The 17,687-nt window shown below is 41.2% G+C and overlaps 1 protein-coding gene across 1 annotated transcript in view; it reads left to right on the plus strand.

The window, feature by feature from the left end:
• The window catches only part of LOC107570479 (protein shisa-6 homolog), a 39,789-nt gene extending 22,618 nt beyond the window's left edge, over window positions 1-17,171 (plus strand). Inside the window, exons 2-6 of the mRNA XM_016256710.1 lie at window positions 4,654-4,692; window positions 10,701-10,763; window positions 12,788-12,808; window positions 13,386-13,538; window positions 16,132-17,171. Coding sequence (XP_016112196.1) covers window positions 13,397-13,538; window positions 16,132-16,904 — 915 coding nt within the window. The 5' untranslated portion in view covers window positions 4,654-4,692; window positions 10,701-10,763; window positions 12,788-12,808; window positions 13,386-13,396 and the 3' untranslated portion in view covers window positions 16,905-17,171. The remainder of the gene's footprint in view (window positions 1-4,653; window positions 4,693-10,700; window positions 10,764-12,787; window positions 12,809-13,385; window positions 13,539-16,131) is intronic.
• The last annotated feature ends 516 nt before the right edge of the window (window positions 17,172-17,687 follow it).

Below are 17,687 nucleotides of genomic sequence, written 5' to 3' on the forward strand. Positions count from 1 at the left end.
CACAGCAAGTGTTGATTTTAGCTGCTTAGGACAGTGATGCAGAGACAAAGAAAGCTCGTAAATAACAAGCTGCATTTCTGTATCTGACTGCAGTGAGACTGGTTTGGCTTTGGTTACTGATGCATTCATTCACAGCAGCGCAGTGCTGGGAATACACTCACCAGCGGATACGCTGTTCCTCTTCTGTGTTTGCATTCTCAAAGCCTTCAATTATTTATTTGTGCAGGTTTTACTTTGATTTAATGGTCATAAATTCCTTCCATGTGGTCAGTGTTATGTTATGTTGAACTGAGAAATCAAAATCCCCTTGATCTTGTGACATATAAGAGGTCATCGTACTATAAAAACATCCAGTAAGTATCAGAACTTCAAAACTTCCTCTTCAAAATGTTCTCATTATTCTAAAAACAGCTTATATTGAAGCCAATCTGCCAAAACGACAGCTTGTGGAATGTGCCGCTCGATGATGTACTAAACCCCGCCTCCACAGAAGATGACCAACGCCTGCTTCTACAGCACTGTCTGTTTAGCTCCGCCCACTGATTCGCGCACATAGTGTAAATAACGAGAGAGACAAATGCAGGTCTACACAGAAACCAAATGATAAAGATGCTCCGAAGACAACAAGACGCTGTGCAGTGCCAAATTGTGGACAAACAAAGTCTTTGCATAACCTTCCATCGGATGCCAACATTAGGAAAGAGTGGTTTAGCTTTATTTTTAATGAAGTTCCAGACCACGTCAGTAAAAGGTTGGTCATTTGTTCACTTATTTCACCACGAATTCGTTTAGTAACAAGGATTCGACACAGGATTTTCAAAGAGATTGAAACTAAAAGCCGATGCTGTGTGACTATATTGGATCTGACAGTAATGTCGCACCACACAAGTGTGAGTAACTCTTTTTATTACGTGATCATTATTGCTTGTCTGTTATTATAGATCGTTTGATATGAACTGAGTATTTATGCGTTTTTGACCTAAATCACAGCAGCGTCCATCTGTGAAGGGTGTAGGCTGTCAATCATACACAACTGTTAGCCAATCACAGCAGTGGACGTTTACTTCTGAGTCTACAATCCTCCACGCCTACTCAAACAGAGCGCTCTGATAAGCGGGTCAAAACAGGACAGAAAATTGCCTATTACTGCTAAAATATCATGTTTTTTGTAGGGCTGGTAAGCGATTAAAAATTTTAATCTAATTAATTACATGATGTGGCGATTAATTAATCTAATTAATCGCAAATTAATCGCACATCAAATTTGGCTGAGAAATTTTAAAGTTATTGTTGTGTAAAGCATCAAACAGACATTACAAAAAAAGCTTCAGCAAGAAACATTTTGTTTGATAAAATGTATTACATATATTCTTTTGGACCATGAGCGTGAGTAAATTCTGACACAATTGTCATTTTTGGGTGGGTGAATTGTACCTATTTATTAATTTTATTATTATTAATATGGAAATATGAAATCATTTCTTTAATGTAATGATACACTAAATAATAAACTAAAACTTTGCGGTACTTTGATGTCACACACCGATCACTCTGTGCAGCCCCACTTCAAATCCAACGCGCCTATGGCCAATGGTTCAATCGTTCAAATTTTTCACCGTAATTAATTAATCTAATTAACGAGTTAAATTACCAGCCCTAGTTTTTTTTATGTAAAAGTCTTGATAACATTATAAGTGGACCTCAGAAAACAGTACAAAATATTTTAAAAAGGCAGTTCATGACCCCTTTAAACATTTTTGTTTAAAGAATCTTTGTCTGTAATATTTCTATGGTCATTCAATAACTGGAAATATCAGGGCATGTTAAAATTGTGATTACCAGGCCTGGAAAAGTCATGAAAAATAACAACATTGAAAAAAATCAGTATAGCTATGTTTCAGATGTCCCTCTGATGCCATATTCTACTTGTTTAGGAGGATTCTGTTGTTTTACTCAAGGATACACCTAACATTTTTAAAAATAAATAGATAAAAATGGAATCATTTGAACTGGGATGATGTGGAATAAAAGAGTTTTTAATATATATATATATATATATATATATATATATATATATATATATATATAATATATATACAGACAGTCTCTGAATCCAGTCCGTTCCCGACAGCGCCTGGATCCAGTCTGTTACCGATGGCATTTGAATCCAGTCTGATTCTGACTGACTTTGATTCCAGTCTGTTCCCGATAGCGCCTCAATCCAGTCTGTTACCGACAGCCTCTGAATCCAGTCCGTTACTGACAGCATCCGAATCCATTCCGTTACCGACAGCCTCTAAATCCACTCCGTTACCTACAGGACTGCCTCTGAATCCATTCCGTTATCTACAGCCTCTGAATCCAGTCCGTTACCTACAGCCTCTGAATCCAGTCTGTTACCTACAGCCTCTGAATCCAGTCCGTTACCGACAGCCTCTAAATCCAGTCCGTTACCTACAGCGCCTGATTCCAGTCCGTTACCTACAGCCTCTGAATCCAGTCCGTTACCTACAGCCTCTGAATCCATTCCATTACCTACAGCCTCTAAATCCAGTCCATTCCCGACAGCGCCTGAATCCAGTCCGTTACCTACAGCCTCTGAATCCAGTCCGTTCCCAACAGCCTCTGAATCCAGTCCGTTACCGACAGTGCCTGAATCCAGTCCGTTACCTACAGCCTCTGAATCCATTCCGTTACCTATAGTGTCTGAATCCAGTCCGTTACCTACAGCCTCTGAATCCAGTCCGTTCCCGACAGCCTCTAAATCCAGTCCGTTACCGACAGCGCCTGAATCCAGTCCGTTCCCGACAGTGCCTGAATCCAGTCAGTTACCTACAGCCTCTGAATCCAGTCCGTTCCCAACAGCCTCTGAATCCAGTCCGTTACCGACAGCGCCTGAATCCAGTCCGTTACCTACAGCCTCTGAATCCATTCCGTTACCGACAGCGTCTGAATCCAGTCCGTTACCTACAGCCTCTGAATCCAGTCCGTTCCCGACAGCACCTGAATCCAGTCTGTTACCTACAGCCTCTGAATCCAGTCCGTTCCCGACAGCGCCTGAATCCAGTCCGTTCCCGACAGCGCCTGAATCCAGTCAGTTACCAACAGCATCTGAATCCAGTCAGTTACCGACAGCGTTTGAATCCAGTCTGTTACAGACTGCCTCTGAATGTAGTCCGTTACCTACCGCGTTTGAAGCTTCTTTGATGCAATCTGTATTTTGTAAAATGCTATAGAAATACAGGTGACTAGACTTGACACACTCACACGTTTAAGTCCAGCTCACATTTTTCCCATTGTTTCCTGTTATACACCATATTTGCAATGCTGAAGTCATGAAGTATTTTGTAGAAGAAGAAAAAGCATGAAAAGTGGTTTGAAATTTGCTGTGCTTCCATTCTTATGTTAAATATAAGGCAGACTGAGATTGTGATTTGGTGTTCATTGTATATGCTTTGAGCCAGATCGCCCATTCTTCCCTTTCCCTGTCCTTTTTATACAGTTCTATTAATAAAAATGAACAAAAAGGTCCAAAAATGGTAAGCAATTAAATCAGCAGAATTTGTCATTAGTAATTATTGTGCTTACATGGCTTAGTAGTCCTGTCAGACAGATTGTACTTTTACACCTTACAGAGCAGAACTCGTCTATATGACAAAAAAACACAATGAAGAAAGACATTTATTTATCACTTCACCCTCGATGACAATGAATCCTGTTTTTGAGTTTCTCTTCCATTATTCCCAGTATTAACGGACTGCGCCGTGGCCAAAGGTACTGAGGATGATTGGTGAAAAATGCTGATATGTAATCAATAATGATGGATGAAAGCGCTACACCTCCACTAGCCTGTGGTCAGGGCGCATTACTGTTTGCTACTTCATAGCATCTTTTTATCTCCTTCCTGGTGGTGCATTTCTCTCATTATTAATCAGTAGAAGGGACGGTGTTAGTCGGGCTCAAAGCTCTGACAGAACTCATAAGCTGTTTAGAGAGATCTAGCTGGATGAACGCTGACTTTGGTATATATTCAGTTATATTGTATGTATAGCTGGGAGGATGTGGATAACAGAATGTAATGGGTGTTGCGACTGCATAAATTGAACAGAAATTGAATTTTTTCTGCCACCTCAGATTTTATGCATCTCAGTGAATCCTGAAGTCAACTATTATCCTGCCGCGAGCAGATTACAGGCCTCTCAGAAACAAGAACTGTACAAAGAGATGGCGAACAATACTCAAATATTTCTGAGAAAAAAAAATAATAATAAAAAAAACTTGACTTGACTCATCAGTGACCTGTTTTGTGTTTGTCAGTTTTGGGTGAAAATGTGCATCCAGAGTATTAAAAGGCAACGGTGTTTGTTACGAATGCACAGTAAACTTTGTGTTATTCAAATGCTCACAGCAATAATTGCAGCGTATTCGAAAATGCATTTATCCGAGTGAGCATTTCTTTCAGTTGCATTCTCTCCGATGATTCACTCCATCCTAATTGATTTAGTCTAAAGCCATTGTTTGCAGAGCGGAAGGATAACGTCATTCTTTTTTTGTGATGAGCACCAGCATCCGTTGCTTTGCTGGAAGTGATGCTGGTGTTAAAGGCGTTTGATCTGTTGACTCACCTTGACTCTACCTGGTTGTGTCTTCCAGGGGAGAAGCAATGGCCGGTTCGGTCTCAGAGTCATCATGGTAGGAACGCTGCTTCTGTGTAGTTGAGTGTGTCTTCCCTCGGCCTCTGCCTCTGCCCTGTGTCTGTGTTTGTGGTGGATGTGTAAGTCTGTGTAAGCTCACTCCTCACTGTGTAGCTCTGATTAGATCATTCTTCTCCTGCTTAATCTGCACCCCTGTAGTGTCTTTATTCCTCCGGATTATCTGTTCCTCCATCACTTCGGATTCAGAGTGCCTTCGACAGACAGAGGAGCACGCATGCTAGCGCAGGGATAAAGACAGTTTTGAATGATGTTACTTCTTATTAATTAAAGAAGACATCAGAAAAATCTGTGCTTATCTCTGTGGGCAACGTGATGATGCTCCTCACAAGAAGATGGTCTGCCGGCGTCCTCCAACCTGGTATGTGCAAGCCAAAGGGTCTTTTTAAAATGTGTTTGTACATGTTTGTTGTTGATGCTGTTTTTCTTGTGAGTTAAGTGGTCTTTATTTACATTTATGAGAAGTAAATGAATAAAAAACTAAATAAAACACATCTGAAAGGATCTGCAGGTACATTCAGTGCTTTGATGTCCTGTTAAGTATGGAGCGAACGTGTCTGGGTCAGTGTCCATGAAATTGCTGAAATGTCTGTGATATTGCTAAACGATCCAGCGCAGAGCTTTTCCATCTTATCCCGAGAGAGAAGCTGTGAAGTCACTCAATCAGTATGTGTTTGTCAGTGCAGCACAGCTTTAAAAGCAAATACACAAGCTTTATTACCCATCACCCTTCTGCTTCAAGAGCCAAAGGTTGCTGTGTCTCAAAATCCACATTAATTAGAAAACTCTCTGGTAAAGAAGACACACTGCAAAAAATGTCCTTAGTATTTTTGTCTTGTTTTCCAGTAGAATTCTTAAATCAAGATACATTTTGTCGAGTAGCAAAATGACTTAAGTCTTGCTTTCTGAAAAATACATCAAAATGTATCAAGGTTTTGGCTTAAAACAAACATGTTCAGAAAAAATCAGTTCATCAGTTCATTGGCAAATAACTTTAAAAACTCACTTAACACAACTTCTCTAAAAATATATCTTGATTTTAAGAATGTTTCCTGGATAACAATACACAAATACTGAGCAAGAGCAGTGTATGTACTGTGATTAGATGGCATACAGTACAGCATCATTTATTGCAGGACGGGTCAAACCGTGGGCTTCAGTGGGGAATTGCATTTTCATACATGTAGGACTACTATGACATTTCACATTTAAAAGTTAACCGTTTTTGTCAGTGGTTAAATGCCAAACCCCAGTGGCTTTCCGGCTCTGCCTTCGTCAAAAACGGAGGAGAAGGGCAAGCGAAATGGATTCAAATTGTCAGCAAGGTCCGGCCCCAGAAGACTATATCATTATTGCCCTGTTTCTAAAGCAGTGTCATAGCTGTGCATTTTGAGCAGGTGCATAAACTCGACCAACATCCGGAAGGAAATGTGACGCTCTCATACTCTTCTCCCTCCTACTGGTGTCTCAGTCCCTTCCGGACCCTCATTAGTCAGCATCACCTCTGGAGAGCAGTAGGCTCGTGTGGCTTTTCCAGACTATACGCCGCACTCGTCAGGTTCTTATCAGGGAAGATTGGGGTTTCTGTCATTTGCAGCCAGATATTTTAACAAAGGAACTCAGACAAGCAGATGTATTTGGCCGTGCTCTAAGATGTGCTTGGCATGCTGGAAGCTTACTGACCTAATATTCTGGCACGATGTATTCATCAAGGAGGCAGAAGCGTGTTGTTAATTCTCGTCAACAGAGGGCCGGACCGGATGAGACAGAAGGGAACGAGCACTAGAGGCTACACAGCTGTTCATGTAAATGTTCTCGCATGACCTTGTTTACTTGCTGCTACTTGTTTTTTGCAATAAATTTTTTATTTGATTTGAACTTCGTTTCCACAGGAATCAGAGGAAATGTCAATCATGCTCTCATCGTAAATTAACTTTTAACTTGTTGTTTTATTCCAGGTATCAGCTATATTGGGATCATTTATTACCATGACTCATGAGATGTATGCTATTACTGTTGTAATTGTTTCAGTTATTAAGCCTGCTTATCGTGAGATTTATTATAAAGAGCACCGCCTTCTTGTAAGCTACTTCTGCGCTAATCCTGGACTATCTGATGATACTGTCAAATGAAACGCGCCCACAAAGATCTCATGTAAATGCGATGACAAACAGCTACCCCTTCTGATGATGTCGACGCATTTCATTCTCTGGAGGAAAAGCAAGAGAAATGTCAAACGACTGAATCATTACTTGGCCATCTGGACATTACTATTCAAACTGTTGTCAGGTTATATTAGATGTGAAACAGGAGTATGTGCAAAGTGACGATTCATCAGCTGTAGGCTCTGGCGTCGCTACTGTTTCACTTTCAAAAGGCCAAATCAACAACATTTGTGGTGTCTGATTCATGCAAAGTAAATTTCAGCGCAATATTAAAAATGATGCACAGCTTATGACTTCTAAAAGCGACCGCACTGCTGTTCATGTCAGCAAGTCTCTCCAAACAGCTCAAGATAACTCTGAAATCATCAGCGTTTAAGCTATTAAAGGCATTGTGTTCTTTTATGCTATCATAAACCAGACAAAACAAACATTACAACCTGCTGTCTGGTTCAGAAACAAAATAAAAGATTCCAGATTCACCTGATTGAGTCTGATATCAGTGAAGAGCTCAGACAGCATTGCGCAGCCTCTCCTAGAGCTGGTGAAACTCTTCATTAACCTCACGACGCGTTACGAGCAGTCGGCTCGAGCCCCTTCTTGTTGACTAAATGACCTGGAGCCTTGGGCCGAGCGAGCCCAAATTGGCACGTATGCTGAGAGACAGTGACTGGAGAGAGCTCAGACCTCCGGCCCACAGCCAGACTTCAACTAACCACCTTCTCAAAAGCAACTAATTGGTCCCCAGATTAAAGCAGGATCACTGAACTGGATGATGCTTCTTATTAATTAGAACTCAAGACTCGCTTTGAGCTCTGGTTTTCATCGGTGCTGCTGTGAATGTAGTGTTTGCCTCCTTAACTTTTACTTTGTCACTTTTAATCAGTGCTTGTAGACAGTGCGAGGAGATCATCAGACTAATACAGTACTTCTCATCTCAGACCGTGCTGAACATTGAAACACACAGTATAAGACAATAAAATCATGCTTTTAGCTTACATTGATTCCCTTTTTGACGTATTATTCCAGAAACAGGATTTTTCAGTGAACAAATACACTGCCGTTTATATGCTTTCATTCAGCAAGGCTGCATTAATTTGATCAAAAGTAACAGTAAAGACATTTATAATGTTACAGAAGATTTCTGTTTCAAATAAAAGCTATTTTGAACTTTCTATTCATCAAAAGAAATCACAGATTCCATGCATATGTTTCTTGAACAGCAAGTCAGCATATTACAATGATTTCAAATCAAGTCACCTTTATTTATACAGTACAGCTCTTAATATAATACAGCAGCTTTACAGTACAGTGATAAACAAGAAAATAAGTCAGTTATTTCTATCTTTTGCTGTAGTGTGTCAGTAGGAAAATATCAGTTTACATTTCCATACATTCATTTTGCCATTAATTGTAATAATGCAGTGAGATATTTGTTTGCACAAGGAGTCTGACAGCAGCCAGTTCTGCACACAGAGATCTGATCTCACAATCATCCAGTCTGTCTGCGATTACATGAAGAAACAAAACAAACTGAGACAGACTCAATCCAGAAAAACTGTGTCTCCAAGACGCTTCAAGAAAAACTTTTTGTGTAAAGTATTGTGAAAAGTTTTAGGCACTTGTGTAAAAATACTGTAAAGTGCAGATGCTTTCAAAAATAATGTCATAAATAGATTTTCTTTATCAATTAACTAAATTAAATTAATACTTGGTGCGACCACACTTTGCGTTTAAAGCAGCTTGTGTCCTCGGTGCACTTGCACTTGTTTTTCAGGTAGCTTTACAGGAAGGTTTCTTGAAGCGTCTTGGAGATATGGCCACAGTTCTTCTGGATTTAGTCTGTCATTGTGCAGTGTATTTGGATTTCCTACAGTAAGTTTGCCCTGTGTTACTGACATTACTGTAGTCTGAGTTGGCCTGAAAACGTTGAGGAACCCTGTAATAAACAAAAACTATATTACTAAATCTATATTGTGCATATACAGTATACAGTAGGGGTGTAACGGTACACAGAAGTCACGGTTCGGTACATACCTCGGTTTTTTTGGGGGGGGATTATTGCAATTCACTTTGTGTGTAATTCCGGAATATAGATCAACCAAAATAAAACTAAAAACAGGTTCAGATTTATAGCCAGGCATCTTTCCCACACTGCTGATTTAAAACAAGAAGGCAGCTCTTCGAGCTCTTGTGTGGCATCTGAACTCTGCCATCTTATTTTGGGTTGCTGCATAGTCTCTTCTTCTGCTCTTTCCTGTTGTGACGGTTAGCGTTGCATTACCTGGCATGATCGCCTATGACTGACTGTATTTGTCGTCTGACTGAATGAAGCGAAGTGTGATGTCCGTACTGTGACAGTTCGGGACGAATACATGTACCGTTACATCCCTAGTATACAGACTACAGGTTATTGAGGAAAAACACCTCCATCTCATCGAATAACTCCATTATTCTCCGACTCCGTTCTATCGAAACAGGGGTCTTCAATCATCTGAGCTCCATGACAGATGTAAATGGATGTTAAACTAGTCACTCTAATGCATTTTTAAACAGGCACAACAGCAGATATCCAGACGAGCAGAACGCTGTGCTCCCTCTAGTATTCATCCATTTATCACGGGCGCTTCATGAGCCCATCTTTGCCAGCTCAGAATAGCTGCCATTCATCACCGTAGTCCACCGCAGCCCATCACAGAGCCATCGGCCGCCAGCCACGCTAAACACACACACACACACACACACACACACGACTTCATGACAGATGACAGAGCAACTTCAGTCCTGTAATAGAGCTCCTGAAAAATATCAGCTTGTGAAGCAGCCTCAACGCTTCTCAATGACGTGCTGATCATGAACTCTGAACTAATGCACATCATCATATGCAGCACGTCCATTATTGCTGCAACCGCCGATTTAGTAAATGACACGGTTTTGCTCTTCTGCAGCTGTTGGTGAGTGATGGAGAATTGCATCGCTCCATGTTCGGATGTGTGAGATTAGGGCCATCATTCAATAACTGTGCCTGCATGAGCAATTAACAAAAGTGGTCATTCTGCCAAGTGCCAATTTGAAAATGTATAGTTCCCTGTCAAAGAATAATGCATAATTAGTGTTTTCAAGTATCATGTCAGTGATTTTGAGCAGATATTGTGTAAATGAGTTTAATTTTACATTTTACAATAATAACAGTAAGCATTTACTTTTATTAACTTAAATATTTTTTAAAAGCTGGTTGACCAACAATGTTAACTGTACGTGTGTTGTTTGTTGCTGCTACTTTTGTCATATGCTTTATGTGCACTATATAGCCAAATATATAGTATGTGGATGTCTTCTAATGAACAGGTTTAGCTGTTTTAGGTACACACATTATTAACATGCGTGAAATCAAACATTTAGCCATGCTGTCTGCTTAAGCAGATGTTTTTAGTTCTGAAAAATTAAATCATTTTTGATTTGGCAGTGATCAAAAAGGTGATGATAAAGGACCGTGCTAAAGACTCATGGAAAGGTTTAGTGAGTCTGGTGTGGAAAGGATTGAGTATCCTGCACCAAACATCACAGCAATCAAGAGCAGCAAAGGAGGATCCAGTCCCTATTTAAAGCCCGGGGTGTTGGAATGAAATCGAAACAAGCACATATTGGTGGTGCACATACTTTTGGCCATGTAGTGCATGTTGCAATGCTTATCTTTGCTATTAATGTGCTTCCCTTTTTGCTAAAGGCTTTTTCTCCCATTGAAGTGATCACACTCTGGATTAGAATCGATCATGCTTGCCTTTATTTTGCAACCAAATCAGACTTGTCATTGCTTTTTCTGCAGGAGTCCATCAACATAATTACAACCATCTTGGTCTCAGTAGCCCAACTCGAACACCAAAAAATGGTAAGGTTCCTCATCTAACAGCACCATTTCACCGGTATGATCTTACTGTCGAGTGCTTTACATTGATTATTTGTGTTTGCATGCCTTCAAGATCAGCTGGTCCTTTGAACAGTTGGTTTTACATGGATGGTGTTGTCCATCTTCATCATCACTACCATTAAACAAACCGAGGACCTTGATTTGAGTTCATGTTCTGGAGAGGACGCAATTTACAGCCAGCCATGCAGTGAATTACTGTGCTTTCCTGAACCTCTCTGACATGTCAAATCTTATAAGTCTGACACCTGGAGCCTCACGTTATATTTCTGTGACCTGAAATGAGACCTTTATAGCTCTGCATGCCCAATTCGTCAAAGCACTATCCCATCTGTGTTCAGAGGACACCATCCGTTCAAACTCATGCCTCAAAACTCTCATCATCTGTCCCCAGAATGTTTTATTGAAGGCTCTATGATAGCAGAGCTCGGGCTGCTGTTGCTGTAATGTGCAGCTGGAAAGCCTCTCACTAGTGAGCAGAAACGGCTCAGATTGTTAGCACTGATTAAATCCCTGCCGTTGGTGAAGCATTCGAGTCTGGCTTGGGTTGGTGTAGGATAGGAGTCTAAAGATGGATCGCTTTCCAACCCAACACGCTTCAAAGGCTCCCCGAAGGATCAGTGTTTTTGCCTGTTATTGCGTTCACACAGAGCAGCTAATTCACTGCATGAAAAGAGATACTCTTCCCCTCTTGCTGTGATCTATAATGACTTATGTAGCCTGTGCTTATACAGTAGGTGTCTCTGAAGCATCGGTCAGCTTAGCCTGCCATCTTTTTAGCATCTAAAGCCCTATTCGGACACAGGGCGTTTGGAATATTAATGGACAATTCGCATGGAATAAGAAATCGCAGTAAAACTACTTTTAAACAGGAAATGACAGAATATTTACATACTTATTTACAGCTTGTCTACACGCATGGGATTAGCATTACCTGAGGTAATTTTTCCAGACCTTTTTACAGAAGCTAAAAGTCGCCGTACTCTTTACTGACTATCCGTAATGTTTACTGAGATGGCACATTCGTACATGACTAAAATCACTGAGAAGCTCTGGTAATAATTACGTTGCCTCACCTCTCCATGTAAAACCAATCCCGTCTGAATATGGCTTCAGCAGAGATCAAGCTGTTAAGAGCCTGTACATTATTTACACAATTTGTCTAGCAACATATGCTATTAAAAATAGTATTTAACAAAATAACACCCCCCCCACACATTACACAGTTCAATAACACGCTACCATTCAAAGTTAGCAAAAATATGCATTAAATGGATCAAAAGTGCTAGTAAAGCAAAATATTTCTATTTCAAATAAATGCTGTCCTTTTGAACTTTCTTTTCATCTGTGAATCCTAAAAATAAAATGTGTCACAGTTTCCACAAAAATATCGGGCAGCACAACTTTTAGGTGACTTTGCATTGGTAAAGGACAACCTGAAGAAATAATGAATTCATAACAGGGGAAAAAAACAAACATTAAATCAAGATGGTTTGCTGGCCTTAGCAGATAAACAGCAACATGGCCAAGCCACTGTTATATCCATTATATAATAAAAAAAAGAACAAAGAATAAAATCATTTTTGTTGGTTTCCAGAGGTAATTGTCCAAAAACCCACTCTGGATCCTAGAGTGTTTCTGGCAGACACAATGATGTCTATATGCAGAACATGAAGTGGCCTCACCTGCAAGCGCAGTACTGAACACATGATCAACACGTCTCTAACATCCACATCACGTGTTCTCATAGTTTGTCTGGTTACTCCACACTGTTGCTGTGAAACTCGTCACGTTGTATGGACCCGGTTCTCTACAGCGGGTGCAAATAGTCACTTTGACAAAAAGCCCAAATCAAAATGCCATTTCACGATGCTTCATCATTAGAAGAGCACGAGAACACAAAGCAGCCCGTCCCAAACTCTATTTCATCTGCTCTCTCCACATAGTGCTGTTATTGAACTGCGTTCTTTTTCCCTTGAATTGCCCAGCTCACAGATCTCTAAGGCATGGTAAGTTATCTTGAACCTCATTGATTCTCTATCTTTCCTCCTCCTCCCTCCAATGAAGATGAATGTTTTCCACTTCACAAACCCCATGGCATGAACTGAACGAGTGCAAAATGCTGTTGTGTAAACATTGCTCGTCCCTCGTATCCCCCCACTCCACCCGCAGACTGAGCTCCCACCGGCTCCCTGGAGTGTTGTCGAGTCCCGCCCCATTCTGCTGCGCTAGACCCTGCCCTATTTTTAACCAGGGCTTGATCCTCAGCCTGCCCAGACTCAGACTGGCGTGACGGGCACGCAGGGGCCACCACACACACGTCACATCACATCAGTCACCAAATCGCTCCTCTGCTATCAATGCGACGGCCGATCGAATGCCATTGGTCATCATGGCACTGCGACTCTGGTCTTTTTCTGGCCACTAAATCCCCTTCATCCCTCCTCACAGTAATGTCTTCCAACATGTCAAATGTGTGCAGAAAACCTGACAACAGAGCTTCTGATTGACAGTGGAGATGTTTGCATTTGTGATTTTGACTTTGCCCAGATACAGATTGGATGGTTTGTTTTGTCTTGCCCACAGAGAGCACCCGGATGAACAGCATCCTCACCTCGCAGACCGAGCCGTACGATCTGTCCTTCTCACGCTCCTTCCAGAGCCTGTCCCACCTCCCCCCATCCTACGAATCTGCCGTGAAAGCGGACCTCAACAAATACTCCTCGCTCAAGAGACTAAGTATGTCCTCAGCTCTGCTAAGCATGATCTCTCTTCAGCTAAACTTTAAAATAAAGTTGAGTTTGTTAACATTAGTCACACAGAAAAATAAAGTCCCAGTTGTGAGATCTAGAGTTGCCATTACAAAACATGCTGATGTGAGATACTTGTCACAAATTAAATTAAATTAAATTAAATTCAAGTTTATTTGTATATCGCTTTTCACGATACAAATCGTTGCAAAGCAACTTTATTAAGTTTCTACAATATTTAGTGGTAGCTTATCAGTGGTGACTGTCAGTTAATGTACATATGGCAGAAATGTACGGAAAAATCAATTAAAGACATAATCAAACAGACAATGAACACTATTAACAGCAATTGTTATATGATGCAATCAAACTTATAGCAAAATGTGGTAGTTCTGTATGTTGTTTCAGGGTTGGCATCATCTGAGGTCCTCTGAGGGGTTGGCATCATCTACAAATACTTTTCTATTAATTTTATCATGTATATTTTATTATATTATAAAGTAATAATTCATGATAAGTTTGTTAACATTAGTTATGACTATTATGAAATAAGGTCTCAAAGTTAAGGTTAAAGTTAAAGGTCTCTTAACTGACTACTCAGTTAAGAGTAGTGTATCAAGAATGAACATAAATTAACAGTGATAAAAGGGATATTTTATGGCTCAGAGCCTTCATTTCATCTCATCAGGACTGTTAGCATTCGTCCTCAACAGGCGGTCATTACCCACTACCACGGATTCGATCTGAATCTGATATCACTGAGTAAAGCTTTCTCGTGGCCTTAGCCCTATCCTATTGATTCAGTTAGTGGCAGGTTCTTTTGCTGTGTAATAAGGTCTCAGCTCATTATATTCCCTCAGTGAAAAGTACATTCCCCTGAGGCTTGTGTAATTGCATAAAGAACGCCTCAGATCACTCCTCGCCCTGAACCCAGCCGAGGCCAGGGAAATTGACAGCCCCGCTCATCTGCAGTTCTACCGCGTCCGCCGAACCTCCACCAGCGAAAACATGCAATCATACACTAAACTATTCAGGGCAGCAGACCCTCCTGTGGCAGCGCCTCCATCGAATCTCAGATATGCCTCCGAAGCAAGTTATTTGTTGTAGGGTGTAGCCAAAAGGCTTAGCTGTTCTTTTGGAGCTTCAGTGGTGTTTTGCACTGACAGATCGTGTTGGATGTTGGATGCAGTTAGCAGGAAAGAGCTGAGCGCTGTGCCGTTTCCGTGCATTAGAGTCCTGTTAATATTGTCTCCAGCATCCTCCTCCTCTTCTCCTGATGTTTATTTTGCTAATATTCACAAACCTTCAAAAGGAGACTTCTTTATGAAGAAGATTAATTTAATCTGTAATCACCATAAACAGATTATGTGCCATTAATTTCCCCACATAACACAGTGTTTATCCTTTTGCTGAGTGTGAGATAAATGGTGTTATTTAGCTCTTTTATCTCCTAACAAACTGAATCTAATCCCTTCAAGACACGCTGTTTCAGATGTCCCACTAATATGACTGGCACTACCTCGGGCTGTGAATTATTGTGCATTTTTGTTATTTTTTGCAAAACTTCACAGTCACAGTTATTCGATTAATTCTCACTAATAGAAAAATTTGTGGCTGTAATTTTGTTTGATACACTCCTTTATTGCATTCACTTCGATATCACTGGGCTCTAAATGTGTGGAGAAATCTATCAAGTGTAACTGAGATCTCAAGGGCATTAGCTCCCCCAGAATATATTAATTACGAGCAGTGGATAATTTAATTATTTCCAGTTCCAATCACATAGTTTGTGACAGTACAGTCACTGGCTGTCCGGACTGTCCTGAACGTGTTTGTGTCCTGAAGCTCTCAAGCTGTGATTCATGATGAATCTCGAAGAAGAGCAAAATCTCTGTGTTTGAAAGTATCTTATTACTTGACTCTAGGGATGCAAATGGGCAGAAAATATCCAGTAAATTTCTGGAAATTTCCAAACATTTCTGAAAGTTTCCAAAAAATCCTGGGTCGTTTCCAAAATGTCTGGAATGTTTCCACCTCTTTGCAACCCTACTTGACTCCTCACTACTCGCTGTAGTTTAAATGGCTTGCGAAACCATTTTACTTCTGTAATCTTATGCAGTTCCAAACAAAAAAGGATATTCAGTAAGAACATCTATGTGTAACCATGTGAATTAACTCTCATTAATTCCGACTTCAGTAACTCTCAGAGTGTTAGTAGACTGTTAGGTTAGGGTTAGTAGAATGAGTTGACATGTATTTGCAAAGCTCCTTATAGTCAGTAGAATGTCCATCAAAAAGCAGACAGTCTACTGATACTGTAATGACTGCTAGTTGACATGTAGTTGCAAAGTTACTTATATGAAATGTAACCAAAAAAAATAAAAAATGTATGAGACTTGGGTTTTTCCATTAATGATTCGTAAATAAAAGTCTCCATATATCAGAACAGACCCAGGTGATTAAAAAAGTCAGCCGAAAAGGAAAGTCGTTTGAGAGACAAAGGCAGTTTGACAACTAACCAACTTTTGATTTCATGTTGACTTGAATGCTCTGAAACTTACACTGCTTGTGCTTTCATGCAGCGGATAAGGACGTTGACGACTACTACAGCAGGAAGAGGAATCTTCCAGACCTAGCGGCACGAGGATCTCTTCCCTTGCACATGATCAAGATGAACCAGGAGTCCCAGAGCAGCCAGCAGCAGCAAGAGCCCCGCCAGCGTCCCCGCAGAGTCCAGAGGGCCATGTCCCAGGACCGCGTGCTGTCCCCTGAGCGCAGCCACGAAAACGACTACCCCATGTCTCCCTACGACATCTCCCCGTACGGCGGACGCATCCTCTCCGACGAGCAGCTCCTGTCGGCCGAGCGCCTGCGCTCCCACGAGCGGCTCGTCTCACAAGACCGCCACTACTCCCAGGACCGCATCCACACACAGGACCGCTTGATGTTGCAGGAGCGCCTTCACTCTCAGGAACGCCTGCATTCCCAGGACCGCCTCTACTCACAGGACCGCCTTCACTCCAAGGATCCGCTGATCTCCCCTGACAAGATGATGTCCATCAAGCGCTCCGGGTTCCACAGCGACAAGTCCATGTCCAGAGCCATATCCCACACGGACGTGTTTATGCCCACTACGCCTATCCTGGACTGCTACAAGATGACAAAAATGCACTCCCATCCCAGTGCCTCGAACAACACCCCGCAGAACATTGCGACCATGAACCAGACGGCCTCCAAGAGGCAGGCCTTCGCCTCGCGCCGCACGCAGACGATGGAGCAGCTGCACTACGTCGCGCAGCAGCAGCAGCATCACCATCACTACCGCACAGGGAGCAAGACCGAAGTAACTGTTTAACCGCTTGCAAACTCGTGGATGGTTGAGCCACAAGGCCAAGCAACAACAGAAGCGTCCAAGAGCCAGACTAGACTCGGATCCGGTCCTTTTCAGCAGTTCTCTAGTGACTGACACAACACCAGCGACTCTAGAGTCAACACTGAGACGATTCTGTGTGCATATCCATTCATTTATATCTTTTTGTTGATCACTAATATGGAAGGACTCACTTGCCAGATTCAGCGTTCGTAAGGGCTTTGCATGGGGAGTCGCACAGAGCGTCAGAAGAAAGAGCGTACGATGAAAGGTATGGACATGGAACAGAACTGTATAAATTTATATATAAATACATATATAGATATATATAAATACAAATACTGTTTGTACTTCTGGTCCTAGTCAATATCTTTAGAAGTTCTCATGATGTTCGCGCACTTCTTTTGGTGCCTCTACGAAAATGTTCCATTTCAACGACGAAGTGGTTTTGTGGGTTAAAAAGCACAATCAAGTAAAAGTTGCATTTCGTTCTGTTCTGTTCATTCGTTCGGTTGGCTATGGCTAGCAAGTATCAGTTTGTTCTTCAGTTATTGGCCATTAATTGTTTTGCGAAGATGATTGTAAATAAGCTCTTTTAGCCACAGTAAATGGACAAGTCTGCTGTCGTTGGCAGTTGTATTATTGTAGTTTGATTTTTAGAGATTCAAGACTTCAGAACTATAGACAACCCACTAACCCAGTGTTGGACCATTTAAAGTAATATGATACTGTATGTGTGTCCTTTCAAATGTGTTTGTAGAATGGGAA

The sequence above is a fragment of the Sinocyclocheilus grahami genome, unplaced genomic scaffold, assembly GCF_001515645.1.
Source record: "Sinocyclocheilus grahami isolate Dianchi unplaced genomic scaffold, SAMN03320097.WGS_v1.1 scaffold1463.1, whole genome shotgun sequence".
In the NCBI taxonomy this organism is placed as follows: domain Eukaryota; kingdom Metazoa; phylum Chordata; class Actinopteri; order Cypriniformes; family Cyprinidae; genus Sinocyclocheilus; species Sinocyclocheilus grahami.